The sequence below is a fragment of the Pholis gunnellus genome (genome assembly GCF_910591455.1).
Source record: "Pholis gunnellus genome assembly, chromosome: 11".
Classification (NCBI taxonomy): Eukaryota; Metazoa; Chordata; class Actinopteri; order Perciformes; family Pholidae; genus Pholis; species Pholis gunnellus.
This window is the reverse complement of record NC_136538.1, coordinates 4544987-4560169: the sequence shown is the minus strand read 5'-3', so window position 1 is coordinate 4560169 and position 15183 is coordinate 4544987. Positions and strand designations below refer to the sequence as shown.

General features: G+C 42.7%; 1 protein-coding gene across 1 annotated transcript in view; it reads right to left on the bottom strand.

Annotated features, from left to right (window-relative positions):
• Positions 1-15183, bottom strand: part of b3gat2 (beta-1,3-glucuronyltransferase 2 (glucuronosyltransferase S)) — a gene marked incomplete at both ends in the record, with an annotated part of 41398 nt that overhangs the window by 10691 nt on the left and 15524 nt on the right. Inside the window, one exon of the mRNA XM_079168537.1 lies at positions 7022-7166. Within this exon, the coding sequence (XP_079024663.1) occupies positions 7022-7166 (145 nt within the window). The remainder of the gene's footprint in view (positions 1-7021; positions 7167-15183) is intronic.

Below are 15183 nucleotides of genomic sequence, written 5' to 3'. Positions count from 1 at the left end.
GCGACCGTCTCTCCCATTCGCTATCCAACAGCACACATGACCTCCCATTTGTTCGTGAAAATATGATATTGATTTGGGGACAATGACATGGCTGGATATCTAGCTAGTCTTGTTGTTAAAACATAGTGTTAAATCATATTTATGTTTGTCAACCGTACGCAATGCCATTGACTAATGTTGCAAGCATAACATTAGCTTCATGCTAGCATTATGCTAATTTAAATTTAGTAAAAATATTCATATAGATTTTGGGACAATGCCATGGCTATTTATCAAGCTTGTCCTGTTGAACAGATTATGAAATGAAATCGTTTGTCAAACCGTCCGCATTGTTGTTGGCTTTGAATCTTGCTAGCATGAAGTTAGCTTTCTGGCTCGTAGCCGAGCCAAAGGATTTTATGAGCTGAGTGGACAAGAAATATCTCCCGTTGCCAAGTCGTGTATGAGGTGCGTCCCATTTACGGGAGCATCGAAAAATGCTTCTATTGCAGAAGTGTCTCATGTGATGGTAATGATTATTCCAGACATTAGCAAACCCTCAGTGTTACCAGGGAAACAGAGGTAATGGTTTGTAAAAAAAACTTTAGATTTTGGTTGCAAAACACGTGAAATCACAAATGATGGGTCTTAATGTCTGTGATATGCGAGATAATGGCCGACGAGATGTCCATTAGCAGGAACCAAAAGACGGCGCCAAAAGCGTCCAACGTGCAGCTTTTTTTTTCTTCTCTATAATTGAAACTCTTCCTTCAAACCTCGCATGTGCTAAACCTAAAACGACCAAACCAGAAGCCTTATAAAATGATCTGTGCTTTTCTATTATTCACAGGCATAATGGACGTTGAGGAAAAACCAAAAACTGACTCAGTGTCAAGTCTCAGCAAGTTGATGATGTACAAGCTGAAATCAGGGGCTGTGTGGATGCTGGTGAAACCCATCGAAATATCCAAACACTACGCTGTAATTTAAAGGACAATGTCATTTGTTTTAAATGGGCTAAAACATGGGCAGGGTCCTTAAATACCCCACCAAGACAGCAAAGATATCAGTGTAGTGCTGCATTCCTCCGAGGGATGCTGAAGTTTTGAGTTTAGAATGTGACGGGAGGATGATTTCAGAAACTGCTGTGATTCCCCATGCACAGGGTCTCGGCATAATTACTGAATATTTATTTATGCAAATCGTTAGTGGGTGGCACGCCTTGGCAATCAGTGCATTAGTACTGGTGGTGAATTACCCGCCAGTAATTCACCACCCTCGCCTCCTCTCTTTACTCTGTCCCCTCCTAAAGGTTCTGACACATGGCCAGCAGTCCTCTGAGTAATGCGAGTGTCAGCGCGGGTCACGCAGAAACAAACTGCAGACATGCAAATTAGATTTGATTTATCATCACACTTATATATATATATATAGGCTTAAGTCTGCTGCATTCTAGGCGAGGTCAACCACCACAAACACATCCCAAACTTATACTCGCTCGCACATACAGACACAAATATACATACCAAGGTGACTGAGAGCAAGTTCAAAGGCTCTTACTGAACCAGTGACTACAGACTGAAGGTCATACTGGCACTGATAACCTCTACATTTTAGAGTAACAACAACAACACAAGGCAATTTTGATTTTGAACTAATTAAAAGCGTCTTGGGCAGCGCTAAGCAAAGGATGCAGCGACGGTGCCCTTGCGAAATAGATAGCGGAAGGGGAGGAGAATGCGGCCAATGGAAGGCTTGTAACCACAGTCTACATCCAGTGGGTCAGACTACTGCCCCCCCCAAAAAATATTACAAGTTTAAGGTCCAAAAAGCTCAAATGCTAGAAGCAAACTCCCACCGTTGCACAAGACCTATACACAAAGGAAACACACAGACCCTGATGCAATACCTATACAGTTGTTAGGTTACGCAGGCTCATTACTGCTCTGTGTGCGATACTGCAGGCTAATCACAGAGATGAATGCAACTCAGGTGGAGCGGATAGATATGAGAGCAATTACAAGATAGGCATCTTCTATATGGAGATCACAGCTCACCCGAGCCATGTTTGGCCGAGAGGCTGCTGTCCAGACTCTTCACTAACTTTGTCCCACTTTACATCTGACCTATATGACTGCATGTGTCTAGTGAATGCTACGTTACCCTTTTTCGAGAAAAAATGATTTGACTGTAGTACAAGTGCAACTGTGTGTTCCAAAGCTTCATTTGGTGGCATTACTAATGTAACATTACGGCTGAACAAGTTTGCATTTATAATTTTTGGAGAATCTGTATCGCTCAAACCAACGGATCTATTCGGTAATCAGGTTCATGAACACTTTTTATAGCCGATTTCAATCCAAAACGCTGAACATAACCAGGCTAGTTTCTTCATGGGACACCCCTCTGGCCAGCAGATCCATCTGTATACATTTCAAAATATAATGGTTTCTACAAGTGTCTTTAAATTTGATGTGCGCAGAGAAAATTGCCATGAAATGTTCTGAGCTAAAGGAAGAGAAAACCCTTTTGTTTACAAAAGAAAGTGTAACCTTTATAATACTATATATCTTAAAAAATGTAAAATCCAACATATCAAGTAAAGAGAAAACCAATCTGTGAAAAAGGGTAAAAGTAGACTGAATAAACATAAGTCTTCTTGTGCTTTATTGATTGGCCTTATTGTTGTGCTGAAGCTTTGGTAGCCTGAGGGATCTATGTGATCACTCTGTGGCCCTCTAGGTTTACATGCCTCCGTTCCATCCCATCGCTGTGAGTCATTGTTAATTCAGAGGCCGATATGAAACACTGCGACAGTGCGGTATTAAAATCATACACCGGCGATGAATGAACTGATTGGTTAACCCTCTGTCACCAGGTCATGTAACACCACAGTGGTCCGCTGAGATGCTCCTCTGAATCACACAGGGTCGTGTTTATTAAATAAAAAAAACCTCCGACTGACAGCTTTCTGTTTCGTTTGAATAAAGACAACTGGAGAAAGGTGACACAGCACCACCCACACAGTTTGATTGGCAGATGACCACTGAGACTTGCGGTGCAAAAAACGCCATGGCAACAAGCACCTGGCACCGACAACTGAGACAAAGACGAGCAGAAATGTTGATCTTATGACCACCACAGCCAACACTTTAAATTTGAGTCCTCAAAACGGCAGTCCACAAACCAACGGGTGACGTCGCGATGACTACTTCCACTTCTTGTATACAGCCTCGGGTTTTTCTTCCTCTGTTCAGCTGTGCAGGTTCAGTTCCACTCCTACTGCAGTATACTTCAGTGCAGGAGGATCTTTTACTGCTCCTGCACACTGCCTCTATCCTCCTCTCATCTCACCATCTCAGGAGCAGGAAATAAACACTGCAGGTTACTGGGGGTTAAACACGTTGCATGTCCCAATCTAAGGGAACACTACCAAGGAAAAAGTACCACATATTCACTTGCACTGTTTTTGCAAAGATGCAGCTCTAATGCGTTTCCAGAAAAAAATTGCACGCTTACGTCCATCTGTGTCCTGGAACGCGTGCGCTTGTCTACTCCTATCAATTCAAGTGCTGGCAGATGTGCGCTTGCGTGTCTTGCAAATAGATGCGTGATGTAGTAATTGTGTGTGTGTGTGTGTGTGTGTATGCACTTGACTATAATTACACACACACACACACACACACACTGTAGTACTCCACGCCATCATTGTCCAGGCTCCATTGTGTCTGGCTAAATGAGACAGAGCAGGAGATGGGGGGGCTTTAGTGGTCTGCTAACAATACAGCACTGTATAACACAATACTATTAGGACACGCACTGGCACTTACTCAGCGCCCTGCAGACACCCCCATTGTAAATCCCATGAATAATAATTTAAGAATGAATAAAGTTCGGGCCGTTCGCACGCCGTGGCCATTGTTGTTCTTGCTGAGTTTAAAACCAAAAAAAAAAGAAACCGCTCGGGCAGCGCAGCCGTGACGGTAAATCTTAGCGGCGGTAAATTGACAGTGTAATTATATAGTGCAGCGTTAAAGTAAGGCTGATAATTACAGTGTGTGTAAGTGTGTGTGTGCGTGTGCAATTAGGTGGAATGGGTTGGTTGGAAGGAGGATGGAGGAGATGAGATCTCGGGCCTCGTGGCGGAGCAGGAAAGGTGGAGGAGAGAAAGAAAGAGAGAGGTCGGCTCATGTTATCGTGGTTTAATTAACAATAATCCCAAGGGGCAGACCTGTGCATGTGTGTGTGTCTGTGTGAGTGCACCTGTGCCCCCCCCCCTCCGGCTGGGTCCGCATATGTGTTTGGACTGATGAGCATGCAATCATCATTTGTATTGTCTAATGACATGAAGCGATTTCCCACAGAGATTCTGGATACAGTGTATGTGTGGGTGAAGTGGCATAATGAGTGGTGACCGACAGGGCGTCATTATTTGGTCAGCGTGATGAATTCAATCTCTCTCAGGTGAGGGGGAACGCTGGTGCTGAACACCGCTCTGATTGGATTTTTACACTGGAGAGTTGGAGATGTAAATAGATTTCTCCACTGAACAATAATAACCGCCAGACATGTTTTGGACTTGGCGCTCCCATATCAAGACTGTCACCACCCCCCAACCAGATGCATTCATGTCACAGCTGCTGGATTTTAGATTTACTCTAATCTTAAAGGTCGTTAGCCTAGCTTAGCATAAAGCAGCAGGTAGTAAAAAAAAAAAAATGCTAAAGCTCCTTCATAAACACTTTATATCTTGTTTGTTTTAATCTACACACAAACATGAATGTAAAAGCAATAATTTGAGGTGTTAGAGGGATTTGTGCAGTGTCATTATTTTTGTGACATCATCACCGTCATCACATTCGTTGACCCAGCACCACTGTGCCCGGCGGCGACCTCCGCTGTTGTTTGCCAAGAAATAGATCCAGCATGTAACTCCTGCTGAAGCCACGAGCTGTCAGTGTATTTTGACCCTTTCTGCTACGTGCTAAGCTATTCACATACTGGCTCCAGCTTCAGAGTTAATGTTGTGAGACTGGTGTTGCTCAGCTTTCATGCGTACATGTAACTCATGTAAATGCTGAACTAATCACTTATGGTTTGGTAAAGTTTACTCAACTGAAACTACTTTTTGTTTGTGTGTGTGTGTGTGTGTGTGTGTACGCCTTGGTCCATCCAAAAACCACACGATATTTTAGTAAGCTGTACTTTTCTTTTTCTTTTGGCGTGGTAAGGTGAACTAAATGAATAAATGTGTCACATAACGGCGAGCTTCCCGGTGCCTCCGACTGCTGCGTTCCTCCGATTCAGATTTAATCTAATCTGTCGCTTTTCAGAACCGCTTAATTCAACGTGACTCTGCAATCCTGCGTCGTGATTTATCTCTGGAATAAACAATCAAGCCGAGTAGCACAGGAGCTCCTGTGTGGAGGAGCAACAGTCGGAATATTAAATTGGAAAGATCACGTCTCATTTTATGGTAAATTAAGCCCTGAAATAAACAGAGGCTCAATAGATCTCTTCAGGTAAACTCACAGAAGGAACAGAGCACAGCACTTTGTTTTCTGTTTGTTCTCTGCTCAGATGAAAGCCAGTTGACCTTAAACTGGTTTGTAATCAGTGAGCTGATCAATAAAATCTTTTGACGTTTCCACAACGTGTTGAGAACTAAAAGCGAGGAACTACTTTTTCACCGCTTATTCCTAAACCGTTTAAAACGCTACCGTGAACAAGCAGAACCGGAGTAAGAGTCTTTTACTGCTTCATTCACCAAGAGTTTACCTCCAGATGTTACATGATTCTACTCGGTCAACATTTCTAAACAGTCCTGCTGTGGTAGATACAAATCAGAAAAGAGTAACAAAGAGACGGTGTAACGTGACCCAGGTCATACACTGCTCTTCACTGAAGTACCACTAATCGATTTCATCTCACGGTGAAAACAAGCAAGTAAATACCTTATCGTGCCTTGTTTCCATTATTTGATAACGCAAATACTTTATATTCCTTTCACTAGATCCTCCCTGAGTAACAGCATTCATGTTCTCACACTTGACAAAGCTCCTCCAGAGCCACAAGCCGAGTTTTACTTCCTGTGATGAGTCAACAGGTTTTCATGTGTAAAATACCTGAAGTACCCCTTTAAGAATAGATGTCATCTTTCTGAAACGTACTAGTGACCCAGAGCAGGCTGTTCTCATTCACTGTTTGTACTTATACCTACACAAAGTAATACACTTCAATATATAACCGTATACATAACCAGAGTCATCTTGAGTCAGGACGTGCATGGCTGCCTCTAAAGACGTCAGGTGACGTAGTATGGAGAGAGACAATGTCCATGTAGGAAGGAGGTCAGTGTGAATGGAACCACAGGACAGCAACAATCTAATTTGACTTCTTTTATCTTCCTTTTGTTACGTAACTTACGTACTTATACATACGTACGTATTTTATGCAAGAAACATACTTATTTTGACACAAACACAATCTTTTCCTAAACCAAACAAAGTAGTTGTGTTGTTCTAACAGCGCAGGCGCGCTGATCGCTCGTATGGCTGGACATTCATAGGAGAACGAGAACTTTTCATAAGACATCATATGAACCGTTGTATGAGGAAACTTTGTCCAGAGATGTGTTCAAGATGTTGGGTGGAACAAATCGATATGATTGATGATGGAACCAGTGGGGCTAAAAATGTATATTTTTTATTTATAGATGGGGCATTAGAATTAAAAGAGTTGGTGAACTGTGAATTCTTGTCTTGAAGGCAGCACTAGAAGAAAGGTCAGAGGGTAACCAAAATCATTAGGAACTGGAGACCATCTTGCGATGGGCTTTAAGTGGGGGGGGGGGCCCATCCGCTTCCCCATTCCTGCCCTCCTACCTCCGGCACCCTTGCTTGGATCCCGCCCATCTTCATTTTGATCCCAACTACACACCTCAAAAGTTTGATGACTGCATCTCGCAGGGACGTAATGAAACGCTACCAGCGTAATATAACACAATGTGTAATTGTATTACTTATTAGGGGTCGTTCCTTACCTGCCATGTCAGTGGCGAAGGTTCGGTCTGGTCTCCAGCCGGTGTACCAGCCCACCACTTTACCCCCGGACACCAGGGGGCGCTCATACGCTCTGCCGCCTACAAATCCCACGGGCCAAACGGAAACACCTCGAGTACTACGCATCTGGAAGAAGACGGAAGAAGGAACGGTTTTAGTTCAGTAAGCTCAGTAAGCTGAATAAGTACACATTCATTTCACACATGTCGAGCGTAAAGATGGCTGGTAGACACAAAAGCTGTCCTCTGAAACCGGACCAATGTCTTTTAAAATTGGTGTTATTTAAGAGCAGATGTGCTCCTGTGAGGCTGGTTAAAAGTAACAGCTGTGACATCGTCTAAGGTCAGGCTTTTTGCTGATCCACAATCCACAAGTTTTTTTTTTTTTGACAAACACAATGTGAGTTCTGCAAAAGCGAACCAGACATGAATGTCTGAGCCCACGGGGCGATGTCCACTCAGTGCCATAGAGTGAGAAAAGCCCCAGAAAGTCTGGTGAGGTCGATTTTGCAATGAATCCCTCGTGTGTCAGTTTGCATGAGTGAATAAAGATCTTTCATTTCTGACAAAATGCGGGCGAGGGCGGCATTGCTGGGAGTCTGTGGCCAACTGGATAGGAGATCGAAATGAAACTGCGCCGCGGTGGAGCTGCCTTCCACTTCCGCAGCGAATGAATTTGCACACAGCCGGAAGCGGCGTGACGAGAAATGAGACAGAGAGAGTGAGATAAGAGACAGAGATGGGGGGGGGGGGGGGGGGGGGGGGGGGGGGGGCAGAGAGAGGGTCTGAATTTTTGGTGTTGAGACATCTGTATCTCTTCTCATGTGTGTGTGTGTGTGGGTGTGTGTGTGTGTGTGCGTGGTTCTTTTTTTCCAACCCCGGCCACCCTGAAGCCCATTCACTCAGACACCGCTGCTCATCACTCATCCACACAGCCTGCAGCCAGTCACTCGTGACATGACAACAGAACAAAACCAAATTGGGAAGCAGCGCTGCTTTGCTTGCGCCCAGACGTCACACTGGCTTTTCAGCTTTTAACCGAGTGAATGTATATGAACATATGGAGAGGATTCACAGTTCTGTTGCAAACTTCCAAGCAGTCCTGGAGTGCGTGACGTGGTCTGTTGGAAAAATAAAATGTGTTTATTGGTGAATCATTTTGGAGAACATCTTATTATTATTATTTGTCCAGTCAGGTGTGAAAAGGTTCATGTTGATGTATTACTGATTGGGAGAACTGTCAATCTGCCATTGACAGCCTAATTAAAGGATATCTGCCGAGACCAACCTTAATATTGAACCTTGCCAGAGCTCAGTGACAGAAGCGCAAACTGTGGATGGAGCTGCATGTTCATAGAAACTGTTCCAGCATGTTCTTGCCTTGTCTAGTAGAGGTCAGTCACAACTGACTGGCCTCTAGTAGACATGTTAACTACTATGCAAATGTGCAAGACGGAGCTAGCAAATACATAAAATAGTAGATAACCAACCCTGTATCCCAACAAAATTACGTTCCCATTCAACTGAACTGCACTCTCCATTATGTTTCGAGAGAAACGTGTTTTATCCCAAATTACGGTTGCACTTTTAAACACGTGGTTAACAGAAAATAAGTTTCCCTTGAAGCGTGATTGATAAGTACGTTTTGTTGTATGGGAACGTACATTTTTAGGAGACCAGGTTGTAGATGACATAAGAGTAAAAGTGCAGAAACCCTGAACAATGTCAGGACTGAGTTTATTAGAGACGCAAGGTTTGGCATCATATTCACAACATGAAAGCCAAAGGCTGCTCAACCAATCCAAGAGCACCTTAACACACCTGAGACCATTTCCCTTGTTGTCTTACACTGTGAATTTGATGCCTGATGGAGTCCATGACTGAAACCATGTCTGCATTTTCTAAATGCACTAGTATTATTCAAACATATTGTTCGGTGCGTAAGCCTCGTACTGAATGGTTTAATACGACTACGTGTATTGTTACACCCCTAGAAACAAATAATAACTGTAGCTGTGGCGTCATAATGAGGTTAATAGGACATATCTCATTACTAAAATGAAGGCTCTCTTGGCTCTTATTGTGTATATTGTTATGTCGGAGATGAGGACATCTCTTCCTTTCCTTTCATTTCTCTTCTCTCCACTTCTTCTACTCCGTACCCTAACACCCCCTCTTCTGCCTGGGCCCCTGAGCAAGGCCAGCAGCTTTGAAGCCCTTTTTTCTGTTAATACTATGGCCCCTTGAGTTTGCCTGTGTGACGCTAAAACACTTCCCCCTCATTTCTCTTTTGCTGCTGACTGCCTTTCTCTCTCAGGTCATTTTTCAAAGACTCGGGCTCCTCTGCTTTGTAAAAAAAAAAAAAAAAAGCTGATGAAAAGGAGAGAAGACGGAAGAAAGAGAGTCTGACTCTGTGTGTTGGTCTTTCCCAGATCATTCCTGGAGTGCGATCGTTATTTTGGCTTAGCAGTTAAGTCCTAGTTTGACTGCTAATGATCTCTCAAAGCTCAGTTTGATAGAATGGAAACAGGGTCTCAAAGCCTGCCTTAAGAAACGTGATCTACACCACAAATATTCTATTTCCTGCATAAATACACTAACCAATATCTGTCTTTGTTGCTTTAAGCTTTTTAAGTGTCATTTTCAAGCACTTTCAAATCGCATTATCAGAGTTTTTACAAGCATCTACCCGTTTTGGAAGTCTGATCCCAGTCAAAGTGTAGATTTTTCTCTGCAGTGAAGAAAATACATGACCGCTTGTATAGATCCTTTATGTCTCCTGGATGAAGTGAGTTCATCATAAACAACTTATAACGGTAACCTCCGGTTCTGAAAAGTGAAACCAACGAGGAAGCGTTTTAAACTTGCATATATTCTAAGGGCCAGCATTGGGTGACCCGTCTGGTTGCAAATATTAGTCAGATTCTATAAAAGTCTATGAGAAAATGACTCTACTTCTCACTTGGTTTATTACCTCAGTAAACATTGTGAACATAAGTTTATGGTCTCAATCTCCAGTTTCAAGTCTTACAGCATGATGTTCATTTAGTAAAGTTAACTATGGTCCATTTAGAGTCAAATAGCAAAGAATGCTTTAGGGCGGGGCCTGCCTTGTGATTGACAGGTTGCTACCGCTACCAGAGCCGTACAGTCCAAATATGGTCACTTCCTTTCACTAGTTGCAAAAATCCAAGATGGCGATGGCCAACCACGCCAAGCTCGAGGCTTCCAAACGGAAAGTCCACAAACCAACGGGTGACGTCACGACGACTACGACCACTTCTTATATACGGCCTATGATCAAAATATATTAGAACTTTAAAATTCTCCACTATTCTGAAGAGTCTGTGGACTGTGAGGCTTGAGTGCTGTTTGTCCAGGCAGCTCAAACTCTCATACTCGTGAATTCTTACCAATCTAATCATATTCGGGCAAATGCACACTATGCAGTTGGAACGCACTACATGCTCAATTTGACGTCATACGTAGTACAAATAATATATGAAAAAGATGCTCTGCAGTGTAGTAACAATTATCTGCGGGTTTGTCACTGCAAGCAACTAATTTCAAATAGCACACATTGAGCCAAAGTTTTTTTTTTTACAAAGAAAAAGATCAGTGCACCTTTAATCAAGTTGTTTTGCCTCAAATTGATTCAAAAACTGGTTTTGGCGTTTCAGAAGAAATCATTTTCACATTCGCTACAGTTTCGCTCGTCTGAAAATCAGAGCCGACGAGTTGTTAATTTGACCAAACAGATGCAGGAGGGGCTCATGCTGGTGTCTGATTGAAGGAGCGAGATATCAATAATCAATTGTTAAAATGACGTCTGTCTCGGGTGAATGCCTGCAGAGCATCTCCAGACTGCATTAAAAGCCGTGGGCTGGCAGTGCAGGGCTCCATCGACAGCACATTTTACTGCCAACCCTCTTGTTGTCTTTGTAACTTTCATTTGTCCATTATAACTGGACTGTGGCCAGGCTGTGTAGTTATAAGTGTGTAGTGTGAGTCCATCTATCTATGGTGGCAGTGTCATTAGATTCAAAATCACACCTACCAAATCTGTGAAGACGCTCTGAGGATGAAAGTCACATTAAGATGACAGGTGAATCTGTGCCCCGGCAAACAGAGCGAGCATCTGACAGACAGCGATGATGAGGGGGTGTCCAAGTTCAGCGTTGGTTTAATCAAGCACAACCTTTCAACAACATGATATTATTACAGGATGAAAAAAAGTGATATTAAACCAGCTGTGTTGACAGGTTTGATCTGATATCAGAAAGACTGTATTTAGGTCCTGATGCAAGTCGCAACCGACAACAGACGTTGCTTCAATTTTTCCTTTTCCGTGCAGCCGTCTCATCAACAACAACTCAATGTCACAATGTTTGCTGGGAGCCAAACAAAAGCGGTGGGGTGACAGGGTCTCGACAGATGGTACATGGTTCTGCTCGGCGGCGAACTGCTTCGCACATGCTGTGTTTTTGTTTTTTTTGGTGCCACCATCTGCAGGTTTCCTGCTGGCACGGGAACACATTTTGCGACACAAACTTCTAGTTATGCCTTTATTTAGGTTGACTGAGCATACATGCTGTTACACAGCGATGCCCTGTTGGCGCGTACAATGAAAAATAAATCAAATAATGTGTCAAATAGCACTTGGGCTGCTTCACAGCAGGTACAGGCAGGTAGGTACGAGTCCATTAGTGAGAATAGTCTGAAGTTTAAATCAGATTTTTACATGGATCAGCAGATTACTCCATTATTAACAGTAAAAGCGTTCTATAAATCAAAGCTTTTTAGACAAAATGCATACCAATGGTTATTACGTCTGCGTGCAGTAATGAGTATTGTAATTATCTCCAGTAATGAACCGAAGAGCTGAATGTAAAAGTAGAGGCAGCAGAGGAAAGTTGCTTCAACAAGCACGACCGTTCTTCTATTTGCATTAAGCACCAATTTAAAGTTAATAGGAGTGTGTTGCATTGCATTAAAGGATAGTTTCATTTAGCCACGGGTTGTTTAATAGACTCAGCCACACGGTAAAAAAACAGCATCATCCCGCATTGGGCTCAGTAATCAACCCCCGCCAGCGTCGTAGCACTTTTTGGCCTTTTCCTCACAAAACACCAAAACTCTTCATAAGGGTGCCCTTTGTTTCTCTACTTTAATAGCTAGACGGCAGATTCTCTTGAATTGGATATCGGAAATCCAAACATCCTCCCATCATCCTCCCATCATCCTCCCATCATCCTCCCATCATCCTCCCATCATCCTCCCAGCGAGCTGACGGGGCAGATAATTCACTTTAGTCGGGCGTTGGCCCGAGGGAGGAGCCATCCATCTGCAGTTTGAAAATCGTCAGAAGTTTCCCTGTAATCTCTCCTTCGTCCTCCTCCAACAACAAGTGAGGGAGGTGTGTGTGTGTGTGGAACCAGCACCACATCGTATTCCTCTTGTAACGCGACATCGCTCAGATAATCTGCTTCACAGTGAAATACGTCAGTTTAATGTAAACGAATGATGCAACGAGTGCAGACGCTAAAGACTTTCAAAAATCTGCGACCGTGTTTAAACATTGAACAAGTTAACAGCTACTTGAACCACAACACAAGGTGAGTTTACATTATTAACAAGTTTCTAAAAATCAAGATTTTTGCATAACTTGGTGGTAAAAAAAAAAACCTACTTCATTCACTGGAAACATTTCTTTTTTTTTCAACATAATCCAGGTAGCAAATCCTAAATAATTCGACACATGTAAATTGAATGGTATACAAACACAATTCTGGAACTTTTTTGACAGCTTTGGAAATTTAAATGATTATTAATTTGGGTCAAAAAATGTCTCATTCTTTTTTGATTTACTTCTACAAATTCTGGTACGTAATGGACAGGTTATGCTCTGCTATGCCTGCTTTAGATAGACGTGACAACATCAATGACTTGTAGTTCCAGTGAGTACATCACCAGCAACGGTTAAACAAAGAGCCGTTGGTGTAATCGCCCTCAAGCAGCAGCACCGTATCTGTTGAAAGCTGATCACAGGAGATTCTGAATTAATGATGAACAGATTTAATTCAGGCTTTAGAATGATTGGATGTGCCCTCCAGAATGTAGCTGCTCTGGGTGGTGACTTGTGAGGATGAGCGAGTAGGATCCTGACTTGGCAGCTCTGACTGCAGCTGTGGATTCATCCCTAAATACTAACCGGTGAGTTGGTTCCTCTGCTGTTGGCTGTTGCCCAGGTTTTCTTTACTGCCAATTCACGAGTAAACCAGGGGCTCAGTCTTTTATTCATCGATTTTACTATGATCTCACGTTTTAACCCAATTTCAGAACAGCTACACCCACTCTGAGTTCTCACTGTTGGGAGATCTCCGATTTAGGTCTACAGAATTTTAGCAGCAGAGTTTGAAACACTGCAACAAATCTGAGTCGAAGAAGACTAAATCAATGAAACCTCGAATGTAATCCTCTGCACAGAGAGGCTTCTATTTTAAGAAAAGTGTGTGAGTGAGTTTTAATGCTTATTTTTCACTGGACGTTGAGTAAAAAAAAATCTATATTTTTAAAGCATCGTACAAATAGTTGTTACAGTAGGAAGGAAAGCACAAACCCCATCTTTTTAGTCTGTGATGTAGCTCTGTGAAATCAATACAGTGTGTTCATCACAGCAAATAGCAACACACAGATAGTTGTAGAAAGAAAGGGTTCAAAAGGAACAACATTTTATGAAAATATAGTAGATTCTTTAAAAATAAATATGAAGTGATAGTTGCCAGAAATGTCCTCGCTGGAAGAATGATAGCCTGATAGAATGTCAGCCTGCTGCCATACCTGATCGCAGTCTTGTATTGTGTCAAGGTTGTGTCAAGGTCCACAGTAATCCAGTCCACATCTGAGAGCACAGACAACTCTCTAAGAAGCCACGGAGCTCACCGTGTGATCAGTTTGTCATCAAAACCTAACTCTGCAGCTTCCCCGCAGGGGACCGAACTGGAGAAGGAAAAATAGTAAAGGCTGGTGACTGTGAGGGCACACAGTGTGATTTTCCGGGGATTCTTTCTTTCTAGTCCACAAGAATCTCTCCTTGGGGTGTAAAAAAACTTTCATCAAATTCTCCGGGTGCCCACATTCGGCCTCTTTTTCATCGTCTGGGAAGCAGCTGCACCGTTTAAAGCCGAAGATAACAGTCTTAGTTCGTTGGTTTCTCGTGCAAAGCGAACCCTTTCCTTATTGGAGATCAATAGAGTTTCATATGTTAAGCACTGACTGGGGATCTCATACGTGACTTGAGCATTCAGTGTGATGGAGTTCTCTCTCAGCAGCAGCTGCACTTCAGCCCTGTGTGTCGAGTCTCAGTCTGGTATTATTTTAATAGTAATAATCCAGTTGCATTTTGATACTTTCTATCGGCATGTTAGACACAAAAACTACATTTTTAGGGTGTGTTACTTTTTCACGAGTTTCATGTTTCATGTCTAGTTTTATCTATTTAGCCCAAAATCACAAATGCTAAGAGTCCTTGGGTTCCAAGAAGACTGCAAGAAAAACTCCAATACAACCTCCGTACCAATCACAACACTACCTTAAATAGCTTTCCAATCTGTATACCTACAACACGGCCATTCCTTAAACCCTTGATTTGGCACGGGACAACGTATGACAAGACTGCCGTTCAACAGGATGTTGGTTGGCCGTGTTAATGGTCCGCACGCGTCCACGATACCAGAACGATATTCAATTATGCAAACGTCTTTTATGAATTTTGAGCTAAATTCAAATTCAGTTTCTGTCGTTTTCTTTTTCTCTGGCTTTCTCAAAGCTTCGCCGCATTGCTGTAGCATATATATAAAAGAAAAGTTACAAGCATACGTCTGATTTTGTGTTGCTGTTTGTGTAACACAATTCACGGTTTGATATGTATATTGGTTTTGGGGTCACTACATGACATGACATATTTTCATTGTAGCAGCAGGGCTCATGCACTTTAACCATATGCTTTAAAACTGTATTGTCCACGATCAGTTGTGGTCAAACATATGCAGTGATACTCTGTAGCATTAGTTACTGCTGCCTGAACGCTGCGGAGGGAAGGACTCGCCATCCAGTCCGTTTTTTGTTTCATTCTGTTAATCGGC